General features: G+C 43.5%; 1 protein-coding gene across 3 annotated transcripts in view; it reads left to right on the top strand.

Moving 5' to 3' along the window:
- The window catches only part of NOD1 (nucleotide binding oligomerization domain containing 1), a 102,224-nt gene extending 77,029 nt beyond the window's left edge, over positions 1–25,195 (top strand). For 2 of the 3 annotated variants that reach the window (XM_068236254.1, XM_068236252.1), the window contains 6 exons: positions 4,123–4,206; positions 8,093–8,176; positions 9,130–9,213; positions 12,809–12,892; positions 13,749–13,832; positions 24,796–25,195. In XM_068236254.1, the coding sequence (XP_068092355.1) occupies positions 4,123–4,206; positions 8,093–8,176; positions 9,130–9,213; positions 12,809–12,892; positions 13,749–13,832; positions 24,796–24,865 (490 nt within the window). In that variant the 3' untranslated portion in view covers positions 24,866–25,195. The remainder of the gene's footprint in view (positions 1–4,122; positions 4,207–8,092; positions 8,177–9,129; positions 9,214–12,808; positions 12,893–13,748; positions 13,833–24,795) is intronic. The other variant, XM_068236255.1, reaches the window with a different exon arrangement.
- Positions 25,196–25,422: the final 227 nt, after the last annotated feature.

Genomic DNA, 25,422 nt, shown 5'->3' with positions numbered 1-25,422 from the left:
CTGGAGTGGCCTCAGCCGGTGGGGTTAAAGTCGTTGCAACGTTTTCTGGGTTTTGCAAACTATTATAGGAGGTTCATAAAGGGGTACTCCACCGTTATTGCACCTCTCACCAGTCTCACTAGGAAAGGGGCGGATACTACTCACTGGTCACCTGAGGCCCTACAGGCATTTTCGACCTTGAAGGAGCTGTTCTGCACAGCACCCATACTAAGACACGTAGACACTTCCTTCCCTTTTATTGTTGAGGTAGACGCCTCAGAAGTCGGGGTGGGGGCTGTGCTGTCTCAACGTTCAGGCTTACAGGGTAGATTGCACCCATGTGCCTATTTTTCTCGGAGATTCTCTCCAGCAGAGAGAAACTACGATATAGGCAACAGGGAACTCTTAGCCATTAAACTAGCCTTTGAAGAATGGCGTCATTGGTTAGAAGGAGCGGAGCATACTATCACGGTTTTTACCGACCACAAGAATCTGGAATACATCGAGGGGGCTAAGAGGTTAAGCCCTCGTCAGGCTCGATGGTCCCTGTTTTTTTCAAGGTTCACATTCGTGATTACGTACACCCCGGGCAGTAAGAATACTAAGGCAGATGCGCTATCCAGGTGCTTTGAGCCAGAAACAGCACAGGCCTCCGTCCCGGAGACAATTGTTCCGCGAAAATTGGTGCTGGCTGCAATTGAGACTTGGGAAGACTGGAAGGAGACGTTGAGCCCCTTCCAGCAGGACATCCCGGAAGGGAAGCCTGAAGGGGTCATGTTTATTCCCTTGCCCTTTCGTCTTCAGATCCTTGAAATGTTCCACGCACATAAAAATGCTGGACATCCTGGAGTTGCCAGAACACAGGATCTTGTAGCCAGGTGTGCCTGGTGGCCTTCCCTGTCTGTTGATTGCAGGGAATTTGTTAGGGAATGCGCAGTATGTGCTAAGAGTAAACCCTCCCGGCTGGCACCTGTCGGTACCTTACAGCCTTTGCCCGCCCCGAGTGAGCCATGGACCCACTTGTCCATGGATTTCGTGGGTGAGCTCCCCAGGTCTGAAGGCATGTCGGTCATTTGGGTGGTAGTCGACCGCTTCAGCAAGATGGCCCATTTCGTGCCCTTGAAAGGACTCCCCTCGGCTCAGGAATTGGCCGACCTATTCATCATCCACATTTTCCGGCTGCATGGCATTCCGGAAAACATAGTGTCGGATAGGGGAGTCCAATTCATTTCTAGATTCTGGAGGGCATTTTGCCACCAAATGGGCATGAAGCTGTCTTTCTCGTCCGGCTACCACCCACAGACTAATGGCCAGACTGAAAGGATAAATCAGTCTCTAGAACAATTTTTGAGATGTTATGTTGCGGAGGCACAAGACGACTGGGTCAGATTTTTGCCCTTCGCAGAATTTGCTCAAAATAACTTGAGAAATTCCTCCTCCGGATTTTCGCCTTTTCAGGTGGTAACGGGGAGATCGCCCAAGTTTTCCCCCTTGCCAGTTGCCTCCTCTCCATTTCCAACCCTGGAAGCCTGGCACAGGGCATTTAAAGTCATCTGGGGGAAGGTGAAGAGTAATCTGGAAAGGGCATTCCAGAGTCAAAAGGGTCAGGCTGACAAAAGACGCTCATTGGAGTGGAAGTTCCAGCCAGGAGACTTGGTCTGGGTGTCCACACGTCACTTAACCCTGAGACAGCCCTCAGATAAACTGGGCCCCAGGTTTGTGGGTCCATTTTCAGTGGCCAAGAAGATCAACAACGTTACGTATTCCGTTGATCTTCCCGCCAGCATGCGTGGGGTAAAGTCCTTCCACGTATCCCTGCTTAAACCAGCAGTCCATGTGGGTCCCACTCCTCCTCCTCCTGTGGTGGTGGACGACCAACCTGAGTACGAGGCAGAAAAGATATTGGATTCACGCATGGTACAGAATTCGGTACAGTACCTCGTACATTGGAAAGGGTACGGCATTGAGGAGAGACAGTGGGTACCGGGTTCACGCATGCATGCAGACGAGTTAAGGAGGGAGTTTCATGCCTTACATCCCGAGAAACCTGGTAGGAGTTGTCCGGAGTCCACTCCTCGGGGGGGGGGGGGGGGGTACTGTAAGGAAACGCGGAAATGCCGCCGTCTCTCAAGGTGAGGCGGCTGTTTCCGCGTCCAGCATGGCGTCACAACGCGGAAAAAACGCTGCATGCCGCATAGGCAGTGCGGCGGAATCCGCATTGGGAACGGCGGAATCCGCATCAGAGGCGGCCCCCGCATTAGATACATTGCATGACAGTACTGGTGTGGCTGGGACTGATAGTCCACCAAGATTCAGACTTACACGCGCGCGAGCAGAGAGGCAGAGTTTAAATAGCAGTTAGAAGGGTGTCGGCTGACCAGCTGGGTCAGCTGACAAATTCCACTGCTCTCATTGGACCAGCAATTAGGGAGGTCCTGGAAAGGTCCTAGAGTATATATACTGCTGGCTGTTCACTTGCTCTTTGTCTGGCGTGCGATCACATATGTGGGAGCACCCAGATCCGTAGTCAGATCCTTAAGTGTGCCGGGACCAGCTGGAGCTGTAATCCTACACTTAGCTAGATTATTGATAGCTAAAGTACTAGTTTGATTGTGATTATCTGTTATGACTTTTGCCTGCCTCGACTATCCTCCTGAACTCTGACCTTGTACCTCGATATTTCTGATACTCTGTTGCCGAACCTCGGCTCGTTCCTAGACTCTGTTTCTGCCTCCTGATTTTGTACCCCGATATATCTGATACCCCGTTGCCGAACCCTGCCTGTACTTTGACTCCGCCTTTGCCTACTGTATTTGTACTTTATCTGTCCGTGTGTGTACGACCTGGCTTGTCCGACCTCGAGAACCGACCTCACGATTGGAGGCGGTTCCCAGTCCTGTTAGTGACACTTCTTCCTGAGTGTCACTCTCGGACTTTCCTTCCTACTGTCAGTCTGACTCCTCCCGTCTTGGAGAGCTCAGGTCTGCGGAAGGAATCCGTGCAGTTCTCCTTGCTGCACTGAGGCCTAGGCCTCCTAGTGTTACTGTTACACCAAAACACTACACTCTACTCAGGCGAACAGAGGTTAGTTTGTATATCGGATTATCGGTGAGACTGCAGATCACTTATAATCTGGTATATATCTGTATTTCCGGTGATACTGCAGATCACCGGTAATCAGATACTCTCTGCGCCCACCGATCGTTACAGTGAGTGGTGGATGTGTTGAGAGAGAGTGTTCCAGGTTGTGGAGGGCTTTGTAGGCGAGGGTAAGGATTTTAAATTGTATCTGTTGTGTAACTGGCAGCCAGTGAAGGGACTGACAGAGTGGGATAGCGCTGGAGAAGCAGGAGGAGAGGTGGATGAGTTGTGCCTGTAGACACATGCCTACAGTGCTTTATGGTAAATCTGGTCCTGGCTTGAATTGAACATCCGCTCAGAAACTGACAGTAAGTTTTAGGAATCCAGAACTGTGTGTACTGTTTAATAGTATTTTTTATTGAAAGTGTACCTGAGACGAAGGGACATAAATGTTTTATACATACCTGGGGCTTCCTCCAGCGCAGATCAGTCCCTCACGTCCCTCTAAAGCCTCCTAGATACGCCCGCAGGAGCCCCGTTCTCCTCGGCCAGTCGGCGGAGTAGTACTGCACAGGCGCAGAACGCTCCCAGTGACGGGTGCACGGCGGGGCGGGTGCGGGTGGCCGAGCTGTGCATGCACAGTATGCCCGACTGGCAGTGGAGAAAGGGGCTGCTACAGGAGGATCTAGGAGGCTTTAGGAAGCTACAGGAGGATCTAGGAGGCGAGGGAGCAATCTGCGCTGAGGGGGCTGGAGGAAGCCCCAGGTATGTATAAAACTTTTATTTTCCCTACTTTCAGTCTTCAGTCCCTGTGTGGTAGATGGGTTTACAGTAAGGCTGAATCCTCCCCTTACTGACTACTGTACTGTCTTATATGAGGACCTTTAATCTATGACAGCTTTATGAGTATTTGCTATTTGTAACAGGCTCAGCATACTTAGAAGATACCTGTCAAACTCATAGGCAAGATAATAAAATGATAGAGCAAACAGCATGAATATAGTCTGAATTTACTGTTACTGCTTTAAAACATTTCACATATATGTTTAATTTGTATTATAGACTGGGATACAATCAGTTTACAGCTGTTGGTGGTACACTTATTGCACGCGCCTTACAAAGAAACAACAGTATTTGTGAAATTGGGTAAGTGGACAATACTTATATATAATATAGTACAGATGGTTATTGCTACATGGCGCTCGGCCTTTTATGCTCTGCATAAGGTCTTACAGCAGAATGAAGGGAAGCATTTCTGACTAACGGGAACACATCACAAAGGACCAGACAAAAATAAGGTTTAAATGGAATCAAAAGCATAAGGGATCATGAATATCCCGAGGTGGGCTCATGGATTTAAAAAAAATTTAGGCTACCTGATCCGGGGGGCTGAGCAGAGCAGGTAGCCGAAAAAAACCTCAGCTCCCCGCCGCTCCTGTGGGCCGCACTGGCCCACTTTCACTTTCGTGACCTCTGGGTCACGATGCTGGAAGGAGAGATTGATTCTCTCATCGAGCATGCAGGGAGGCAGGGGGCTGCCCTCCTTTGTTATACCAGTTTGAGTGCTAGTTGTGTAATGTTGTCCAGTTTCTGGAGCTCTGCACATCCATGCAGATAAATCATTTGGGTACAGCCTCTGTATGAAAGCGCTGCCATGTCTCCTGCTGTATAAATTGAACGTAAGTATACCTGTGGCTAGCTGCATTAATTGCTTGAATCTGTATTCAACATATTTTAGATTAGAATTAGTACATAATTGCATCTGTTTTGCATTCAAGGCATGTATTTAGCCCCAGAGCGGCTCTGCATGCCTCTGTTGGTTTCCATTTCAGGTGCAGCCTTGAGTGCTGTCATTTGTCTGCCCAAACTACACATCAATTGTACGTATCTCTATTCTGAACTGTTTATGTATCGCTGCTCCCCATTGTTGTATGTTTTGCATAGGGTATATGAAATATGTTGGTGCTTTATAAATAAAAATAATGATAAAATCAGGAAATGTGGGATAAAAGCAGGAAACAGGTCACAAAGAGCAAAAAGAGCAGAAACAAGAGTGAAGGAATTGGTGAAACCAGATGTCACTAAAATATTAGTAATGGCAGATATAGCTGCTATGTTCCATAAATTCTACAATAGCCTATACAATGTAACTGGTATTGGTAATAGCAAACCTCCTACAACAGTGAGCAATAGACAACGCCAGATTGAGACTTTCCAGTGGCCTCCCTAGATTAGAAGAGTAGGAAAAGAAAAACTAGAAGAAAAGGTCACAATATAGGAGTCTTAGTGAAAATGTGAAATCATGAAAAAGTCCTGGGCCTGGCAACTTGACTTCACAATATTAGCATACAGTATGTTTGAAGACATACTCGTCTTTTATTTTTCTAAAGAATTGCCAAGGAGCAACTCCTTTCCCATAGCTAATGGAAGCTCATACAAGGATTATTCCCCAAGACCAAACAGTGTACAAAATTGTCATATTTTGTCACTTATTGTAGATATAAAAATGTACAATGTAAGGGAGATGTTTTCCTTCACTGGGTATGGATTTCCATTAAATTCCTGGGACTAAACTCATATTAGAAGATATAGGTGAAGAAAATGTCCTCTAGTTCAGTGACATAATAAACAAAGACTTAGAACATTGGTGTCAGAAACCACAAATTTCCTTGTTTGGTCGTGTGAAATCCATAAAGATGAATACATTTCCCAGGATATCATAGGTCATTCAAGTCCTTTCGCCTTCTTCAAAAACAAAAAAATGAGCAAATTAATATAGGGAAATACCATCTAGACCAGGACTGTATAACCTCAGCACAGCTCAAATTAATTGAAGGGACTCTGGCCTGGTGCACACCAAGACCCGCTAGCAGATCCGCAAAATGCTAGCAGATTTTGAAACGCTTTTTCTTATTTTTCTATGGCGTTTTGCTAGCGTTTTGCGATTGCTGCAGCGGATTTCAGTATAGTACATTTCATATATTGTTACAGTAAAGCTGTTACTCAACAGCTTCTGTAACAAAAACGCCGGCAAAACCGCTCTGAACAGGCGTTTTTCAGAGCGGTTTGCGTTTTTCCTATACTTAACATTGAGGCAGAAACGCATCCGAAATCCAAAAAATGCCTCACCCCGGCATTTTTCGTTTCTGCAAAACACCTCCCGCTCTGGTGTGCACCACCCCATTGAGATACATTGACCAAGCGGATCCGCAGCCGCAAGCAGCTGCAGAAACGCTGAAAAAGCCGCTCGGTGTGCACCAGCCCTAAATCAGGAAAGGTGAGATTCATCAAGTAGAACATATTTCTCTATTTCTCTGTCCATCCTAAACACTGGCATGGATATGGCCCACGAGGGCTGAGGATGGACAGCCAACTATTTGAAATTGCTAGAAGATTGATTAATAGCAGAGACAACATTTATTATTATTATTATACATTAATTCAAAGCTGTGGACAAAGGCTTGAATAAAGACACAAAATGTATATTGGTATGATGTTGATAATGTTTATTGCCATAACTCTTTCTCAGCCTAGACAAATATTGCTTCCATTCTGCCTGTAGCTAAAACTTGTGAACTCGAAATTTACAATGCCTCTGTGATCGTCTGAATCCTAATTGTATGAGGTCTGAGTAAACAAGGGGTCTTATCTATTAGTCATAAATTAGCCAGCATCCTCTCACCCCATTTAAATGTTCTGCTTCATTTAAGGCATCTTAATAGCATGTATTTATGCTTCCAAAAAACGTTGTATCCCCTTTTGATGTTGCAAGTAAATAGCTGTCTGTTCCAACATCTTGTAAGCAAACAGGATTACAGTCTGTAGAAGGAAGCACAGCAGAAAGCTTACTCTTATTCTTTTAGGTTAGCCAATAAATGGTATCATCCTGATTTAAAACTTCTTGCTTTTACTTGCAAGACTAATTCACCCCTTGATTCCTTTTGTAGATCCTGGTAGGGTTGATGATTTTTTCTATCTGGAGCTGAAGACTCCTTCCTGATAGGAACTTGCCCACAGATTAAGTCTGAGGGAAGTCTATGCACACTGCAGTAGAATAGCTTCTTCTGTACACACCAGATGAATATTAGGTAGAAAATGTGAAGCTCTTCAAAATGCTTACAAGGTGTCTAAATACATGATTTCTGCATCTGGAATAACTCGCGATACTTTAAATTTAGACTTTTTTGCTGGAAGGAGAGAAACACTGTGTGTGTATTTCCTTATCTTAGTAGTTAAGCATTGCTGGAGAATGAGGATTATTATCCTGATTCAAAACTTCCTGTCTTTAAAATACAAGCTCTAGTTTATTGGCTAATTTAAAAGAAAAACTGTAAGCTTTCAGCTAGTGAGTCTTCTTCAGACTCTATTCCTGTTGACTGACAATGTTAGAACATACAATCAGAAGGAGGTAGAGAGATTATTTTGCAAATGTAAGTGTCATCTAGATATATCAATTACAAGGGATCTTGCAAGGATTGTGAAGTATTTATGGCAAATAGATAAGATCCTTAATTTACTTAACACCTACATAGACTCAGGCTGACATGGAGAGTTTTTTTTTTACAGACCCTATCCTGTTCACTGTATGCTGCTGGAGCCTGGAAACCGTTAACTGTATGTTACTGAGCAGAGGGGGAACAGTGATTCTTAGAGGGGGCCAGTGCCCCAGTGTAGCACCACCCATGCATGACAGGAGTGTACTAGCCTGTGCCGAACATCACACCCAACCTCTTCTATACAAATAATCTATGCAATAAATCTGTAGACACACCAAGTTACCACTCTTCAGGTGTTCAGTCACATCACTTGAGTCTCTCATCAGTGCTTAGGCAATTCTTTCTCCTCCATAAAACAAGGAAGAGAGTGATGATAATTGAAGTTATTGCAGTTGTCCTGGAGAGGATTTGTTTCCACAACAGTTAAGATTTCTCTTTCAGGAAATGGAAGCAAACATTTAATGACAAAAAGAGTAAAATTAAGATAGTGGCTCTTATTTTATTTTCTTAAACAGTACTGATTGCTCTCTTTGCAGAATGTGGGGGAATCGTATTGGAGATGAAGGGGCACAAGCATTTGCAGACGCTATACGGAATCATACCGGTCTGACAGATATAAGGTTTATTTATGTCTCTTTAGTTATTGAATTTTGGGTATTGTTCAATCTCCTTTGCATCCTTCTGTGCCTAGATGTATCTATACACTTTTTTTTTGGGGGGGGGGAGAGGGCATGAAAATGAATTTAGAGTTGTTTACATAAAACACAGTTCTTTCAATGTAAACGTGAAAGTAGGAGGTTTCCAAGGAGTCAAATATGTTGTGTAGTGGTCATTGTGAGTTTGGCATTCAGGAAAGCAATTTATTTCTTCAAAATTTTTGATTGTGTCTGATCACCCTCCTGATCTCTACTGACTCCCAAATCCAGGCATAGTGTCTGAAAGCCAGCAAGAAGAGACCAGGTGATTGGTTAGGTCCCTTTCTTCTTATGTTTCTTGCTAGTGATACTCTAGGTTTTCAGGGGTGTCAAACTCAAATACAAAGTGGGCCGAAATTGTACACTGGGACCAAATCGAGGGCCAACCTCAATGTCTACTGACCACCTTCCTCCCTTATAAAGTTCTCTGGTGTCTAGTGGTCCTTCCTCCCCTATACTGTTCCCTGGTGTCTAGAGACCCCCCCACCCTCCCCTATACAGTTCCCTAGTGTTAAGTGCTTTCCCCCTACCTCCCCATATCTCTTCCCTGGTGTTCTAGAGCTTCACCTCCAATATAGCTTCCCTGGCGGTCTAGAGTGGGCCAAACATAATGCAAAATGGGGAAACCACTTGAGGGCCAAATTTAATGGCTCTGGCGGCCAAATTTGGCTCATGGGCCGGAGTTTGACATGTATGCTCTAGGTTATATTCAGCTGGGGACCCTCAAAGCTTTATCTTTCTTCCCTGGAGTCTTAATTTTCAAAGCAGTGATCTTTGGGATATGTTTTAAGACTTGCCAGAACTTGATTGCAGAAACTCTATGTACTTAAACATTATCTATCCTCATTAATGTACTTTTTTTTACTTGTTATTTGCAGTCTGGCTTTTAACGAAATCTCTGTTGCTGGAGGGAAAAGCATTGCTGACGCTTTACAAGAAAACAAATCTGTTAAAGTATTCTGGTAACTATAGAATGTTATTTACAGTGGGATGCAAAAGTTTGGGCAACCTTGTTAATCGTCATGATTTTCTTGTATAAATCGTTGGTTGTTACGACAAAAAATGTCAGTTAAATATATCATAAAGGAGACACACACAGTGATATTTGAGAAGTGAAATGAAGTTTATTGGATTTACAGAAAGTGTGCAATAATTGTTTAAATACAATTAGGCAGGTGCATAAATTTAGGCACTGTTGTCATTTTATTGACTCTTAAACCTTTAGAACTAATTATTGGAACTCAAATTGGCTTGGTAAGCTCAGTGACCACTGACCTACATACACAGGTGAATACAATAATGAGAAAGAGTATTTAAGGGGGTCATTTGTAAGTTTCCCTCCTCTTTTAACTTTCTCTGAAAAGTAGCAACATGGAGGTCTCAAAACATCTCTCAAATGACCTGAAGACAAAGATTGTTTACCATCATGGTTTAGGGGAAGGATACTAAAAGCCATCTCAGAGATTTCAGCTGTCTGTTTCCATAGTTAGGAACATATTGAGGAAATGGAAGACCACAGGCTCAGTTCAAGTTAAGGCTCGAAGTGGCAAACCAAGAAAAATCTCGGATAAACAGAAGCAACGAATGGTGAGAACAGTCAACCCACAGACCAGCACCAAAGACCTACAACATCATCTTGCTGCAGATGGAGTCACTGTGCATCGTTCAACCATTCAGCAAACTTTACACAAGGAGATGCTGTATGCGAGAGTGATGCCGCTTAAGGTATGCTAAAGCACATTTGGACAAGCTGGCTTCATTTTGGAATAAGATGCTGTGGATTGATGAAACTAAAATTGAGTTGCTTGGGCTTAACAAGGGGCGTTATGCATGGAGGAAAAAGAACACAGCATTTAAAAAAAAAACAGCTGCTACCTACAGTAAAATATGGTGGTGGTTCCATCATGCTGTGGGGCTGTGTAGCCAGTGCAGGGACTGGGGATCTTGTCAAAGTTGAGGAACGCAGCAGATTCTGGAGACCAATGTCCGGGAATCAGTGACAAAGCTGAAGATACGCCGGGGCTGGATCTTTCAACAAGACAACGACCCTAAACACTGCTCAAAATCCACTAAGGCATTCATGCAGAGAAACAAGTACAGCGTTCTGGAATGGCCACCTCAGTCCCCAGAGCAGAATATAATTGAAAATCTGTGGTGTGAGTTAAAGAGAGCTGTACATGCTCAGAAGCCATCAAACCTGAATTAACTAGAGATGTTTTGTAAAGAGTGTAAGAATCTATACATTGGTTGCTATTGGCATTGGCAACAGCACAACACTCCTTTTACTCCGGGACCAGCAACTCATTAGAGCTGCAACTCACAGCCACAGCATACAGGAGATAGAGCGGAGACAGCCACCTTCACCTTTAAAGGGTTTATTCAGCAATCAGGCATCTTTTGTTACATGTTGATTTCTTCAGAGTATAAACAGTCTTTCCAATGTCCTATGCACATCACATATATTTACAGCATACAGACATGAAGCTAGTGTTCTAACTAGGAAGCGTAGAGAGCAGGATAGCATGCAGAAGATGAAGTAAAGTAAAGTTCTGCCATCCTGTCTCCCTCTTTATATGAACATCAAAGAGTTAAATTCTGACACCACCCGAGCCATACCCCCAAGCCTACAATTGGCGGGCATATGCATGTGACCCACATCATCATCACACCAGTGCTTTATAACCTATTGCAAGGAATGCAATGTTTTCCAAATATCGGCTTTGTTTACCGTTTTTTAGTCTAACTGTCGGTACAGTTAGACCTGATAACCCATTATGTGTCCTTCTAGAGGACCATGTTCTTGTAAATGACTGTATAATTTCTCTCCGAGAAACTATGCTTAAAGTGACCCTGCATCTCAAGTCTTTACTAGATTTTAGTACCTGAGGCCTAGAATTCAAGTACCGTATACTTACATTCTAACAAAGAGGAATGGTCCAAAATACCTTCAACCAGAATCCAGACTCTCATTGAAACCTACAGGAAACATTTAGAGGCTGTAATTTCTGCAAAAAGGAGGATGAACTAAATATTGATTTCATTTCTTTTTTGTGGTGCCCAAATTTATCCACCTGCCTAATTTTGTTTAAACAGTTATTGCACACTTTCTGTAAATCCAATAAACTTAATTTCACTTCTCAAATATCACTGTGTGTGTCTCCTATATGATATATTTAACTGACATTTTTTATCGTAATAACCAACGATTTATACAGGAAAATCATGATGATTAACAAGGTGGCCCAAACTTTCTCATCCCATTGTATATATATGTAATTTTTTACTTATTATTTTGAAGAAGATTTTGGGACTGGTAAACACATTTGCAAATGCGACCATTCCTTTGTAGTCCTATAGTAATGGGACTATGGTAAATGGCCACAGATGTTCCTATCGTGGAGGAGGAGGAGCAGAGGGAGAGACAGAACAAAACATGGACTTAGTTAGTGAAGTGTGGGCAGGTAGGGAATATCCACCACTGTGCCAGCAGCAGCTACAAACTGATCGAGGAGGATAAGACAGCAGCAGTAGCAGCCACTCATTAGCAGTTACGACTATCCCAGCAGCAGCCACTCAGCAACAGCAATAGACAGGGCAGCACCCATCAGTCAAAGGTCAACGTGCTTTTGGTCATAAACCTCTTTCCCAAAAGCAGAATGAAGTATCAGCACCACAGAAGAGACCCATCACCATCTTGAAGTCAGTTTTCAACTGTCATTCCAAACATTCATAGTTTAGTTGCTGATATACATATTGGCTAAACAACAATGCAAGGATATGAGGGGTGCATCCTCTCTTTATCAAGCCTGTTCTGCCTTTGAATCAAGTCTCACAGACAACAGACCAATGGTGAACAGAGCCACAATGTGTGTGCAGAGTTCACTCACAGCATAGTGTGTACCTGATAGGGAACTGCAGGCCTCATAACCACAGCAATCTTGTGTTTAAGAAAAACGCCAACCAATCATGAGGGGAACAATCACAAAATGTCAACCAATCCAAGTCGAGGAGTGAAACCTGGAAGTGCGGCATGTTGTGTTGCATACATACTTACAGGTCCCCGGACCTGATAGGGAACAGTGTGCCACTGTCATAGACATATTTCTCAACCACACCCCCTAAAAATGATAGGTCACTCTACTTGTAGAGATTATCAGGCCACACCAAACCAGGAAAAATGTAAACAATCACTCACATGTGTTTAAAGAAGTGAAAAATTACATTTTTAAATCTGTAGAACCATGGTGGTGCATCGGTGCAGCAATACAAAAATCCTGTGTATTGTAAGCATGTGACATTATGCAGCAGCAGCCACTCATTAGCAGCTGCCACTATGCCAACAGCAGCCATTAGCTGCTACTATGCCATCATACGCAGGGTGCACACCGGAAGGAAGCAGGACAATGTCATGCATTATAGCAATGGACACAACACAGTCACTCTGAACTGGCATAGTGTCTGATTCAGTGTGAACTCTGTGTGTCTATATATCATGCAGAGATGTTGTACTTTCTATTACATTTCTAGGTTGTGCTTAAAATATCGCCTTCCTTTTAGGTTACAACAGAACACATTCACAGATGTGGTAGCGGAAAGCTTTGCTGAAATGCTGAAAGTTAATCAGACCCTTCGACATTTGTGGTAAGACACCAGGAACCGATAGCGTAATTGTGAAAGAAAAAAGCATATAAAATAAGGGGCATTTCATTGTTTTACTACAGATGTCAAGATAGGTTTACTGTTTGAAACAGGAATTTGCACAGCTGGGCCCATATGCAAATCACTTTTTGGTATTTTTTCAATTGCAAAGTACTGAAAAGTTATTCTAAATAGGAGATGAAAAATTATCTCCTAGGAGACAACTCAGGAGAAAAAGTGAATTACATATGGGTCCTTATGGTGAAAAAGAAGCATATTTCCCTTCGTGAATGTGAAACTCATTGCAAATAGTTGGTGTCTGAAGGTTGTTGTTTTTTAAAGACCTTTGGACCCTTATGCAATTCACTTTTTCTCCTGAGTTTTCTCCTAAGTGGTATTTTCATACTTGTCAATAAAATGCCTTTTAAATCACCAGCAAGCAAGAAAACCTTAAAATAGTTTTGATAGTACCTTGCCACCTACTTCTGGTACTTTGTTGATTGCAAATGTCTGAAAAGTTATTCTAAATCGAAGATGAAAAATTATATCCTTAGGGAAAACTCAAGGGAAAATTGTAATTGCTTATGGGCCCTGGAGACTCTGGAGTGGTAACTAGCATTGAGTGCCAGTTTCCACCTCCTTAACATGCAGCAACCCCACAGCTGATTTACTGTAGTTGTAGCACTATCTGCTGAAATAAATGTCTGATTTGTTGTTTTGGGTCCCTAACTGCTACTATTGCTTAGGACAGAATAAGCCAAATATCCACTATACTTTGCTGTTCTTTATAAAAGAGGGTTCTAGGTGCTATTTTTATATTATTTAAATGACACATTTTCTGCATTTCCACTTTGTGCAGGCTGCTAAACAACAATATCACAAATCATGGAGCCAATGTGTTAGCTGAAGCTCTGGAAGAGAATACCATTTTACAGGAGATTTGGTAAGCCTGAGGCCACTGCATGTGTAATGGAGATAGTGTACTAATACTTGTGTTTGATATGACATAACATCATCATTGACAGGTAGCCATATATTGTAGGTGTTGACATCTTACATGATTAATCCCATTAAATAGTAACAGGTAGTACCTCCAGGAGCTCCTACTGTACTTAGTAATAGGGATGGTCAATAACATGCAAATATCTCTGAGCTGCTGCAGGATTATGCAAATATAGGCAGCTTGAACATGGACTAATCGAATCTTGCCAAGGTGGTACATTTTCCAGCTGCACAAATTTGGGTACAAACTTTGTATAATTCTACATCAACTTGGAATCTTGAAGTTATTTGCATCCCATTGAACATCCCTACTTAATAACAGTAAAATATTTTTTTTGTTCTGGGTACTAAGCAGAAAGTAATAAGATAACAATGATGGGTATTGCATCTTTAATGCTGGACAAACAAATTGTAGTACGGTAATTGCCGTGATAGCAGTACATTTCCACATACAGTGCGTGAACAGAGGTCATGCCATAACTGCATAAAAGGAAGTATAGGCCCATCTAGACACCTGCATCCTATTCACATGAGCTCTGTTTATTTTGAGTCGGTGTCACAAGGATGACACTATGCTCAGTCTGAATTAACCTCCATTTGTTAGTATATCTTTGGTAGCAGCTGAGTTATGTGCTGCTCTATTAGTTAACCGTTTTTGGCTAGCCGCAGAGCAGCACAAGACTCCTTTACTAGTAATAACGAGCTAACAAATGTAAGTTCATTAGGGACTATTCCTTGTTGTCCATCTGTAGCTAAGTGAGAAATCATCCATGTAACCGAAGCATTACATAGTGAGTTCCACAGCATGCATCTCATTTAAAGGCCACAATGAGGAAGCCAACATGTTATGCACTGTACAGGATCTAAACTTATGGCTAAATTTTAGAGGACTTCCAAGACGAACTTCAAAAAAAATCTATTTTTTACTCACCTGGGGCTTCTTCCAGCCCTGAGCAGCAGTCTCAGTCCCTCGCCGCAGCGCCGTCTTCTTTGGTGTCCCCGCTGGCCGCTCACAATGATGGCGACCTGCCGGCAGGGTCGGCTCTTCTGCACTTGCATCGTGTCCACGCATCGACATAATTTGGCGCATACTGCACCTGCACACAACTACTGGTCAGGCGCGGTATGCGCCAGATAATGTGGGCACGCAGGCACAGGCGCAGAAGAGCCAGCCCCGCCGACAGGTGGCCAGCGGGGACACTGATGAGGACTCGGGCTCTGCATCTTACTTAAAGCACTAGTTATTTTTCAGCACTTATTAATGACATCTTTCAACATTTCACCGACCTGTTTTGATCTGGTATATCTAGACAACAACTTAATTCTTTCAAACACACAGGAAAACACCAACTTGACTTTGAATGTGTGCTTCAATAAGCGTGATCTATAAGTGTGGTCCATCCAATACAATAATACCTAATTGTCTCTGCGTCCTGTCCCTGTGTGTGTGTGTGTGTGTGTGTGTGTGTGTGTGTGTGTGTGTGTCAGTGCATTTGCGCTACTGGGCATGTCCTGCACGGACAGCCATTGGGACAGGAGCAGGACAGGCCAGGGGGCCGGCCAGGTGGGTGGGTGTGCGGGCGCATGCGTGCTGGTATGTGGTGGCGATGACAGACCTAGAGCCCTCTTTAAACGGGCTTAGAGCTACTAGTGGTCTATGAGTTAATCATGAAAAATGTGATTTTAATAATTTTCCTGTGTAATTTCTACATCTAATCATTTCTGCAAAAGGTATAGCCATGAACTTCAAAATGGTAACCACAATCCTGAACCAGCTGCTGTGTACCAATTGAATAAAGCTGCAAAGTTTAATTGGTTTTACAGTTTTTTAGTTTTTTTTAAGAATTTCATCATTGCTCCTACCACCTTGCTCAAGAGTCCACAATCCTTTCAGTTGGTTTGAAAAAAGCCCAGAAATCAATTCAAAAACTCAATCTGCCACTGTTTTAACTAATCCAGACCCTACATTGTTAATTGCACTTCAAGTGGGTATGATTCCTCCTACCACTTTGCTCACAAGAGTCCACATTCCCTCCAGTAGGTTGGAAAATAGTACTGAAATCAATTGGAAACATTGAAATCTCTTTTCTTATCTGCCACTGTTCTGACGTATCCAGACTCTACATTACTATTTGCACTTGTGGGGGATGCCTCTGAAAAGGCTAGTGGGGCAGTTCAGTCCTATGAATCTGGCTCAAAATCCTTAGTTTGTCCTAAGTATCTGCCCCCTGTAAACTTTTTTCCAGAACAATCATATCAGAGATATAAAACGTCTTTCCATGACGTTAGCCTGAGAGGAATAAAGTTATTTGTCAGGGTGCAAATGAACTGAACCTGGTTTCCCGGACTTTGGTCCACCAGATGGATGTTGTCCATCTCTGGGTTTGACTTCTATATAATCTTGTGCGAAAAAATTAAAGACGATCTCCAGTGTACATTACATATTCAGTAAGTCCTTTGCTCTTGTAAAGTTATAGTTATCTGACTTCTTGTTAATGAGTCCAGGGGCTCCGTGTCTGTCGGCTTTCGGCATGTAGCCCTGTCCCCTGCTGAAAATACCATTCATTGTGGGCTAGTCCAATTCAGGGAATTCATTGTGGTGGATGTCACTTGACTGTCATAGGCCCAGTGCACACCAAAAACCTTTAGCAGATCTGCTAACGCTAGAAATTTTTGAAGCAGATTTCAGAGCAATTCTAGGCATGTTTAGAGAGGTTTTCAGACATGCCTAGCATTTTTTGGAGCGTTTTTGTGTAACAGATTTCAAATATTGTAACAGTAAAGCTGTTACTGAACAGCTTCTGTAACAAAAACGCCTGGAAAACCGCTCTGATCTAGCGTTTTTCAGAGCTGTTTTCCACTTTCCTATACTTTAACATTGAGGCAGAAACGCCTCAGAAATCTAAAAAATGCTCCCGAGTTTGCGTTTGTGGAAAAAACAAACCGCTTTGGTATGCACCAGCCCATTCACTTTCATTGGCCAAGCAGTTTTCCCCATGTAAGCTGTTTAAAAACGCTCCAAAACCGCTCTGGTGTGCACCAGCCCTAAGATGGACACTTAGGCCAGGTGCACACCAGAGGAGTTTTTCTGAGCATTTTGAGTTTTTAAATCTGCTGCTAATGTTATCCTATGTGTCTGTGCACACTGGAGCAATGAGGTTTTGTAAATAACCCCATAGCATTACATTGGGAAGAGCTTTTAGAGGTTTCAAAAGCTCTTCCCAATGTAATGCTATGGGTTTTTTTTACAAAACCTCATTGCTCCAGTGTGCACAGACACATAGGATAACATTAGCAGCAGATTTAAAAACTCAAAACGCTCAGAAAAACTCCTCTGGTGTGCACCAGGCCTTACCCTTGATGTGACCACTGCAGAAGCATTTATTTGCAGACATCATGAGAGTGCATAACCTATCAATTTCCTTACAATGGAAATTTCTTAAAGAAACTTCTACCATTGGGCCAAACAGACTCCTTTTTTGTTAACTATTGGTATAACCCTGTATGTTTACCCAACATATTTCTGGATTTACATGTCCCAGATTTACAACTTCATTCTCACCAAGCAGTTAAAGGTGTTATTTTCCCAAGGCCAGCAATGAGTCAAAATATCCACTGACAAACTTAGAAGAAAAACCACAAACTTTAAAACAGGAGCTCTTACGTGGCTGTTCATTAACAACCTCAAGCTATTTTGCCTTACTAAAAAACTGAAATAAACACCTCAGGTTACCTAGCTCTCTAAAGGTCCTCATCATGTTTCTTCCTTTAAACGTGCAAAGGATATGAACCTGAAAATAATTCCTATGAGCTTTCCTCTAATGTTAACACTCTTAATTTGGTCAGGGCATTTCCCTGGTATCATCCAGAGAAAGCAGTTTCAAGGGATATCAAAAGGCTGCCCCTAAAGAGAGGGCAATGTTACCCCTCCTGCTGCTGGCAATGGCTGCTCACAGGTAAATTCCCATGCATACACTCTTACACTCATACCTGTGCAAGTGCTTCTGCCCAAGTACAGGTGGGAGTGCTATGGAATTTGAGTGTGCATGCATTGCCCTGCCTGAAATACTCATTCTGAATTGCTGACACACTTGTGTGTCATTCAATAGTCATTCTTAATTTATTTATTGTGTGTTTTGATTATTTTCTCACCCTTATCTGTTAAAGTGCAACTCAAATCAGAGACCAGGGGCCATATCTATGCAATTCACTTTTTTACCTGAGTGTTCTCCCAGAAGATAAGTTTTCATCTTCAATTTAACCTCCTGAGCGTTACGCCGCTCAGGAGGTGATGCAACTTTGTGCCCCCGCTGAATAAATGTGCTGTAATACCTGCAAAACCTTCTGCTAGCACTAGGCTAGCTAGTAAATGAGTCCTGCACCCTCTGATCCCCGCCGCTCCCCCATTTATACATTACCCCGCCTGGATCCAGCGATCGGCGTAGCCTCCCCGGACAGCTCTGGTCTTTACTATGGGGAGGATCTCACATGACATCGCCAACGTCATGACGTCATGCGCAAATCCGATCCTCCCCATAGAGAGACCGGAGCTTTGCCGGGAGGCTGCGCGATCGCTGGATCCAGGGGGGTAATGTATAAACGGGGGGATCGCAGGGGAGTGGAGGGTGCAGGACACATTTACTAGCTAGACTAGTGCTAGCAGAAGGTTTTGCAGGTACAGCACATTTATTCAGCGGGCGGTACTCAGGAGGACAGATAGCGGTATGCCTGACACAGTGTCAGGCATACCGCTAAGGAGGTTAAAATAACTTTTCAGCACTTTTCAACTAAAAAAGTATAAAAAAGTAGGTTAAAAAGTACTATCAAAAGTATTATGAGTATTTTCTTGCTGGCTGGTGGATTAAAAGGCATTTTATTGCCACGTTTAAAAATATCACTGTCCTCCTGAGTTTTCTCCTAGGTAATATTTTTTACACTTTGTCATAAAATTCCTTTCAAGCCACCATCAAGCAAGAAAATACACAATATAATTTTGATAGTACTTTTTTTACCTAACCTCCCTAGCGTTCTGGACGAGTTGAGCTCGTCCAGAGACACTGGATGTCACCGCTCAGGCCCTGGTGGGGCGATTTGAATAATTTTTTTTTGAAACACGCAGCTAGCACTTTGCTAGCTGCGTGTTTCTCTGCTCGCCCCCGATCCGCCGCTACCCGACACGAAAGAGGGCCCCTCCCACAGACTCGTGCGCAGCCTGGCCAATCAGTGCCAGGCAGCGCTGAGGGGAGGATCGGGACTTTGTCTGACGTCACGACGTCAATGACGTCAGTCCGATCGTCGCCTTGGCGATGGGGGAAGTCCTAAAGGAAATCCTGTTCAGAACGGGATTTCCGGACGGGTCTTCACGCCGGGGGTGATCGGAAGGGTGGGAGGGATGGAGCAGGGAGGGGGAAGCATGTAGCTAGCGATAGGCTAGCTACATGGGAAAAAAATTGGGTCAAAACAACCCTCCTGCGGGAATCAGAACGCCAGGGAGGTTAATCTTTTTTACTTAACGTTTTTGATTACTGAATGCTGAAAAGTTATTTTAAAAAGAAGTTGAAACATTATCTCCTAGGAGAAAACGCCCAGGGCCCATATGCAATTCACTTTTTTCACCTGAGTTTTCTCCTAGGAGATAATGGGCTCAATTCTGGTAGCTATGTGAGGTAAATATTGTTTTGTAGGTAAAATTCCTCATGAGGTATTTTCCTCTTCTTTTATCAATTCTGAAAGATTTTTCTCCATTTCCGAACATGAGGTAAAACATGAGGTAAAACATGAGGTAAATGCATAGAGTGAGGTAAAACATGAGGTATTTCAGTGGTAAGCCTGCAGCAAATAAGTAATAGGCCTCTATTCATAAAAGTGCTGTCGGGAAGGTAACGTCGAGCGGGGAAACACCGCTGTCGGTATTTCCGCCTTCAGGGTGGTAATTCATAAAAATTTTGCTAGTTGTGACAGACGTGCGGAGATATTCCGCTGTAGGCAGGCGTTAGGCTGTCGGGAGACATGCGGAAACAGGAGAAGCAGGCGGAATCCCTCTGTGCGGTGTTCTCTCTGCAGCTGCTTGGGAGGTCTGTCCCATTCACTGCAATGTATTCCGCACGCTTCTCGCCACATCAGAGGTAGCGGTAATACCCGTCCGCATACCGCTACCTCTAATCTTTATGAATTGACATTTGTTACTTTTGCTATGATAATCACCGCGCAAGGCGGTGATTGATCACTCTGCTCGCGAATGTCGGCTTTTCATGCGGAAAAAGCCTTTATGAATACAGATTTTGCTGTGTGGTCGGTAAAGTGAGCAGTTTTCAGCATTTCCGAATGCGGGAATGATTTATGAATCGAGGCCATAGTCTTTAATTGTCTTCCATAAGTTAGGATAGTCTTTGGAAGATGTTTTTTTTTTTTTGAGGAGGGAAGGTGTATTTGATTATGTAGCAACCTATGAAAAGTAACTTTATAGGCATCCATTATAAAAAAAAAATCCAGCTCATTTACCTTTAGAGGCTGGGGGAAGGAAGGGAGGGGGGTAGGAGCACTTTTAGAGGCTGGGAGTCGGAGAACTTTTATGAGGCTGCGGGAGGGGTCAGCACTTTTAGAGACTGGGGGTGTGAGCACTTTTACTTTTAGAGGCTGGGGGTCTGGAGGGGGGGGGGGTTACAGCACTTTTACTTTTAGAGGCTGCTGGAGGGGGGGGGGGGGGCTCGGAGCACTTTTAACCAGAGGAGGTGGGGGGGAAATCGGTGTTTGACGCAGTTTTACTTGATTTTTTTAAAAATAGAGGCTGTGGGTTGGAGCATTTTTACTTTTTCCCCCAAGGAATGGAATGGGGAATGGCAATGTTAAGGGGGGGCGGCAGATGAAGGATTGTACAGGGTTTGGAGCACTTTTTCTTTTTTAAAACAAAATGGAAGCTGGGGGGGGGGGGGGGATTTGGTGGTCAGATCACTTTTACTTATTTCAGCAAAATATGGGGGCCCTGAACACAGAACAAGCTGAAAAGGCTCCATGTTATGTGACAGATATCACAATTCTGTCACAGCACTGCATTTATCGTGTGGTAGAGGTAGGTCTAATTATGTGAGGTACAAGACATGCAAACACGCACCTTATTTTACTTCAGAATTCAAGTGTGAGGTATTTCACTACTAAATACCACACATTTATAGTAGAACATTACCACATGAATTACCTCATGAAATTACATGAGGTAAAACTTTACTTAAACTACCAGAATTCAAAAGTTGATTTCCCTCATGAGGTGTAACGAATGTGGAATAGTCTCCGTGGTCAGCGCACCAGACGTGCGCTGACACGGCGGATTTCCTCCACAAACGTATACATTTGCAGGAACCCAGCAGTAGGTGCAATGCACCTGCAGAGGGAAATTCCTGACGGCAGGTGGAGCTGTGGAGTGCAGAGGAACAGTTCCTCTGCTCTACCACACACGCCAGACAGGAATTGTACAAAGGGAAGAACTGTAATCGCAAGAGAAGCGATTGAGAGTGAGCACAGAGACAGATTGTGTGTGTGTGCATAAAACTAGTCGCCAACCCGCGACTGTGCACACACCACAGCAGATACGAAGCAGGAACGCGATCGCGAGAGGTGCGATCGCCAGACGTGACGCAAGGCGGAGCACGAGAGTAGCAAAGGCACAGCAAATAATACAATGAGGAGATACGGAAAACAACAAACGCTAGCTAACCGCGAACACCGCACTCATTCGCAACAGTGCACGCGGTTATGCGCGGTCTCCACGTGATAAGCACAATAGAGACAAGCACGCCTAACTAACCATCGACAGACAAACATGAAACAGAGGACGCGAACGCTTGCTTAACGGTTACCTCACCGAGCCTCCAGCAAGCGGTCGTAGCAGATAAGACAGACACACGAAAACAGGGACAAGCGAGAGATAGGATCCACAGCACTAGCGAGAAGCGAGTGCGATTCAGGTACAGAGTAGCAGAACAGAAGGATCCACAGCACTAGCGAAAAGTGGCCAGCGCGATCCCAGGAGACAGAACAGAAGGATCCACAGCGCCAGCGAAAAGTGTCTAGCGCGATCCCAGGAGACAGAACAGAAGGATCCACAGCGCTAGCGAAAAGTGGCTAGCGCGATCCCAGGAGACAAAACAGAAGGATCCACAGCGCTAGCGAAAAGTGGCTAGCGCGATCCCAGGAGACAGAACAGAAGGATCCACAGCGCTAGCGAAAAGTGGCTAGCGCGATCCCAGGAGACAGAACAGAAGGATCCACAGCGCTAGTGAAAAGTGGCTAGCGTGATCCCAGGAGACAGAACAGAAGGATCCACAGCGCTAGCGAAAAGTGGCTAGCGTGATCCCAGGAGACAGAACAGAAGGATCCACAGCGCTAGCGAAAAGTGGCTAGCGCGATCCCAGGAGACAGAACAGAAGAGATAGCTGGTAGCAACCGCTGCACCAGCTATACTCCAAGAACAGAGATCAGAACCATTTCCTGTCGACCACCGCTGGGACAGGACAACAGCAACAGAACAAACAAACAAACAGATAAACAATCCTAACTGCACTTAGGGAATCTGCCTAGCACAGTTTCCAGGAATTACTCTAAGCTGATCTTCAAACCAAGAGCATGGCTGACACTCTCTAGGAGTGTGTACTACAAACCCTGAAGGAATGACCAGCAAAGTACTGTGGGTAATCCCGACCTTTATACTGCCAGTCATCACAGGAGGCAGGTAGGGGATTTGCATAACGAATGTATGCAAATTCCTCAGCAGCAAGGTGCAGAACTAACAAAATGTCTCTCTTAAAGAGACCTGCAGAATGCAGACGTGAACAGTGATCAAAACGCTGCCTGTCTGCACAGGCAGCTGAGCAGATTCTCACATGAGGTAAACCCAATTCCATGAGGTAATTATTTACTAAACACTACCAGAATTGAGCCCAATGTTTCATCTTCTATTTAAAATAACTTTTCAGCACTTTGCAATTTAAAAAGTACCAAAAAGTAGATGAAACAGTAATATCAATATTATGTTTAGTATTTTCTTGCTTGCTGATGGTTTAACCACTTCCCAACTGAGGGGTTTTACCCCCTGACCACCAGAGCAATTTTCACCTTTCAGCGCTCCTTCCATTCATTCGTCTATAACTTTATCATTACTTATCGCAATGAAATGAACTATATCTTGTTTTTTTCGCCACCAATTAGGCTTTCTTTAGGTGGGACATTATGCCAAGAATTATTTTATTCTAAATGTGTTTTAATGGGAAAATAGGAAAAACGTGGGAAAAAAATTGTTTTTCAGTTTTTGGCCTTTATAGTTTTTAAATAATGCATGCTACTGTATTTAAAACCCATGAAACGTATTTGCCCTTTTGTCCCGGTTATAAAACCATTTAAATTATGTCCCTATCACAATGTTTGGCGCCAATATTTTAATTGGAAATAAAGATGCATTTTTTTCAGTTTTGCGTCCATCCCTAATTACAAGCCCATAGTTTATAAAGTAACAGTGTTATACCCTCTTGACATAAATATTTAAAAAGTTCAGTCCCTAAGGTAACTATTTATGTATTTTTTTTTTAATTGTAATTTTTTTTTTTTAAATTACAAGAAAAAAAAAATTGGGGAGTGTGGGAGGTAAAAGGGTTAATTTTGTGTGTTAAACTAATTTATTTCTATGTGAAAAATGCTTTGGATGTAGTTTTGCTATTTGGCCACAAGATGGCCACAGTAACATTTTGTTTATGCGACCTGCCTTCCGGACGCTTGCAGGAAGTAGAAAGAACTTTTTTTTTTTCCCACAATGGTCGCGCTGCTCAGCCGAGCGGCAGCGGATCATTGCGGGGCTTAGATCAACGAACGGGAATGGATTTTCCCGTTCATTGATCTCCGGGCGAGCGGGCGGCGGCGTGTTTACTAGCGGCGGGCGGCGTGTTTACGAGCGGGAGCGCGGGCAGCGGCGGGAGCGCGGAAAGTACGTATTTCTCCGTCCCTGGGGGTTAAAGGATGGAAAAAGGGACGGAGAAATGCGTACGCGCGGGGGTAAAGTGGTTAAAATGCATTTTATTGACAAGTTTGGAAATATCACCTAGGAAAAAAAATGAATTACATATGAGCCTCTTCTAAATTTTCTCTTAGGAGATAATTTTTCATCTTCTATTCAAAATAACTTTTTAGCACTTTGCAATGGAAAAAAGTACCAACAAATAGGTGAAAAAGTACTGTCAAAATTATTTTGAGTATGTGTTTGCTTGCTGGTGATTTAAAAGGCAATTTATTGACAAGTTTGAAAATATCACCTAGGAGAAAGTTCAGGAGAAAAACTGAATTGCATTTGGCCTGGTCTCTTGTGTGAAAACTAAGGAGAAATCTTTACTGAATCATGGCCAGTGTTTTCAGATGAAATATCCAGTTACCTGAAGAACAAAACTTTATTTTTTGGCTTTTAGGGCTCGTTCCCACTATCGCGAATCTGCATGCGTCCAACGCATGCAGATCCGCACATGTAATACAAGTGGATGGGCCTGTTTCCACTGTAGCGTTGTTGAGGTGCGTTTTTTTCAGCGTGAAAAAAACGCACAAAAGAGCCAACGATTTCGCCTGCGTCGGGAATCCGTGCGAATCGCCGCTAATGTATTTAATAGTAAAAACGCATGCGTTTGTTACATGCGTTTTTACCCGCGATTTCGCGTGCAATTTCGCACCTTTTTCAATTTTATTTAGCCCTGGCAGTGTCATGGTTAATTTCGCATGGCACCCTGCCATGCGAAATCGCAGGCGAAATCGCGGGTAAAAACGCATGTGGAAACGCATCCGCATGCGTTTTTACAAGCGTCGGAATGCGGCCGAAATCGCGTCGCAACAGTGGAAACAAGCCCTTAATGTTTTCTTTTTTGGTGTTGTTTCAGTTTACAAGGCAACCCAGTGACACCTGGAGAGGATGAACCTTTTGTAAGAAATGGAAGGATACACACCTGACCAGCTCCCTGGGAAGAAGTCAGGAATATAAGCCTCGAGTGCAGGGAGATGAGAGCCTCTGACCACAGGACTGTCTGTTACATGTTCATCACTTTACATACAGAGGATAATTGGCATGTCATGAATGCAGCCATAGTGTCTGCTTTGTGGAAAAGGGATACAGATTTAGGTGGAGAGTGACAAACCAAGGAATAACAGAGCTGCAGTGTTTTCTTCGATGTTACAACCCCTGTTCCATGACATATTTGCATAAACTGTATCTTTGTTTGCATTACGTTTTGACCAGTACAACACCATTGCTTTCCACTAGATACTGGAATAAAAAAGTTCTCAGCCATTACGTGGTTTGTCTTTGCTTATCACACGTTGCACCTCTGTACATTTCTTTCACACTGAAAACTTCTCAGGGCTCTATTTACAAAGCATTACTGCATTCGGTAATGCTGAAAACAGCTGATTTTACCGATCACCTTCCCAAGTTGCAATTCACTAAACCTATCTCCGCACAGAAAATCACAGTTCCCGACTAGTGAGTTAACTTACCGACTTGTGCGGTA

This window comes from Hyperolius riggenbachi, chromosome 5, assembly GCF_040937935.1.
Source record: "Hyperolius riggenbachi isolate aHypRig1 chromosome 5, aHypRig1.pri, whole genome shotgun sequence".
NCBI lineage: Eukaryota > Metazoa > Chordata > Amphibia > Anura > Hyperoliidae > Hyperolius > Hyperolius riggenbachi.
Note: the sequence above shows the minus strand (reverse complement) of the source record. Positions and strands in the feature narration are given on the sequence as shown.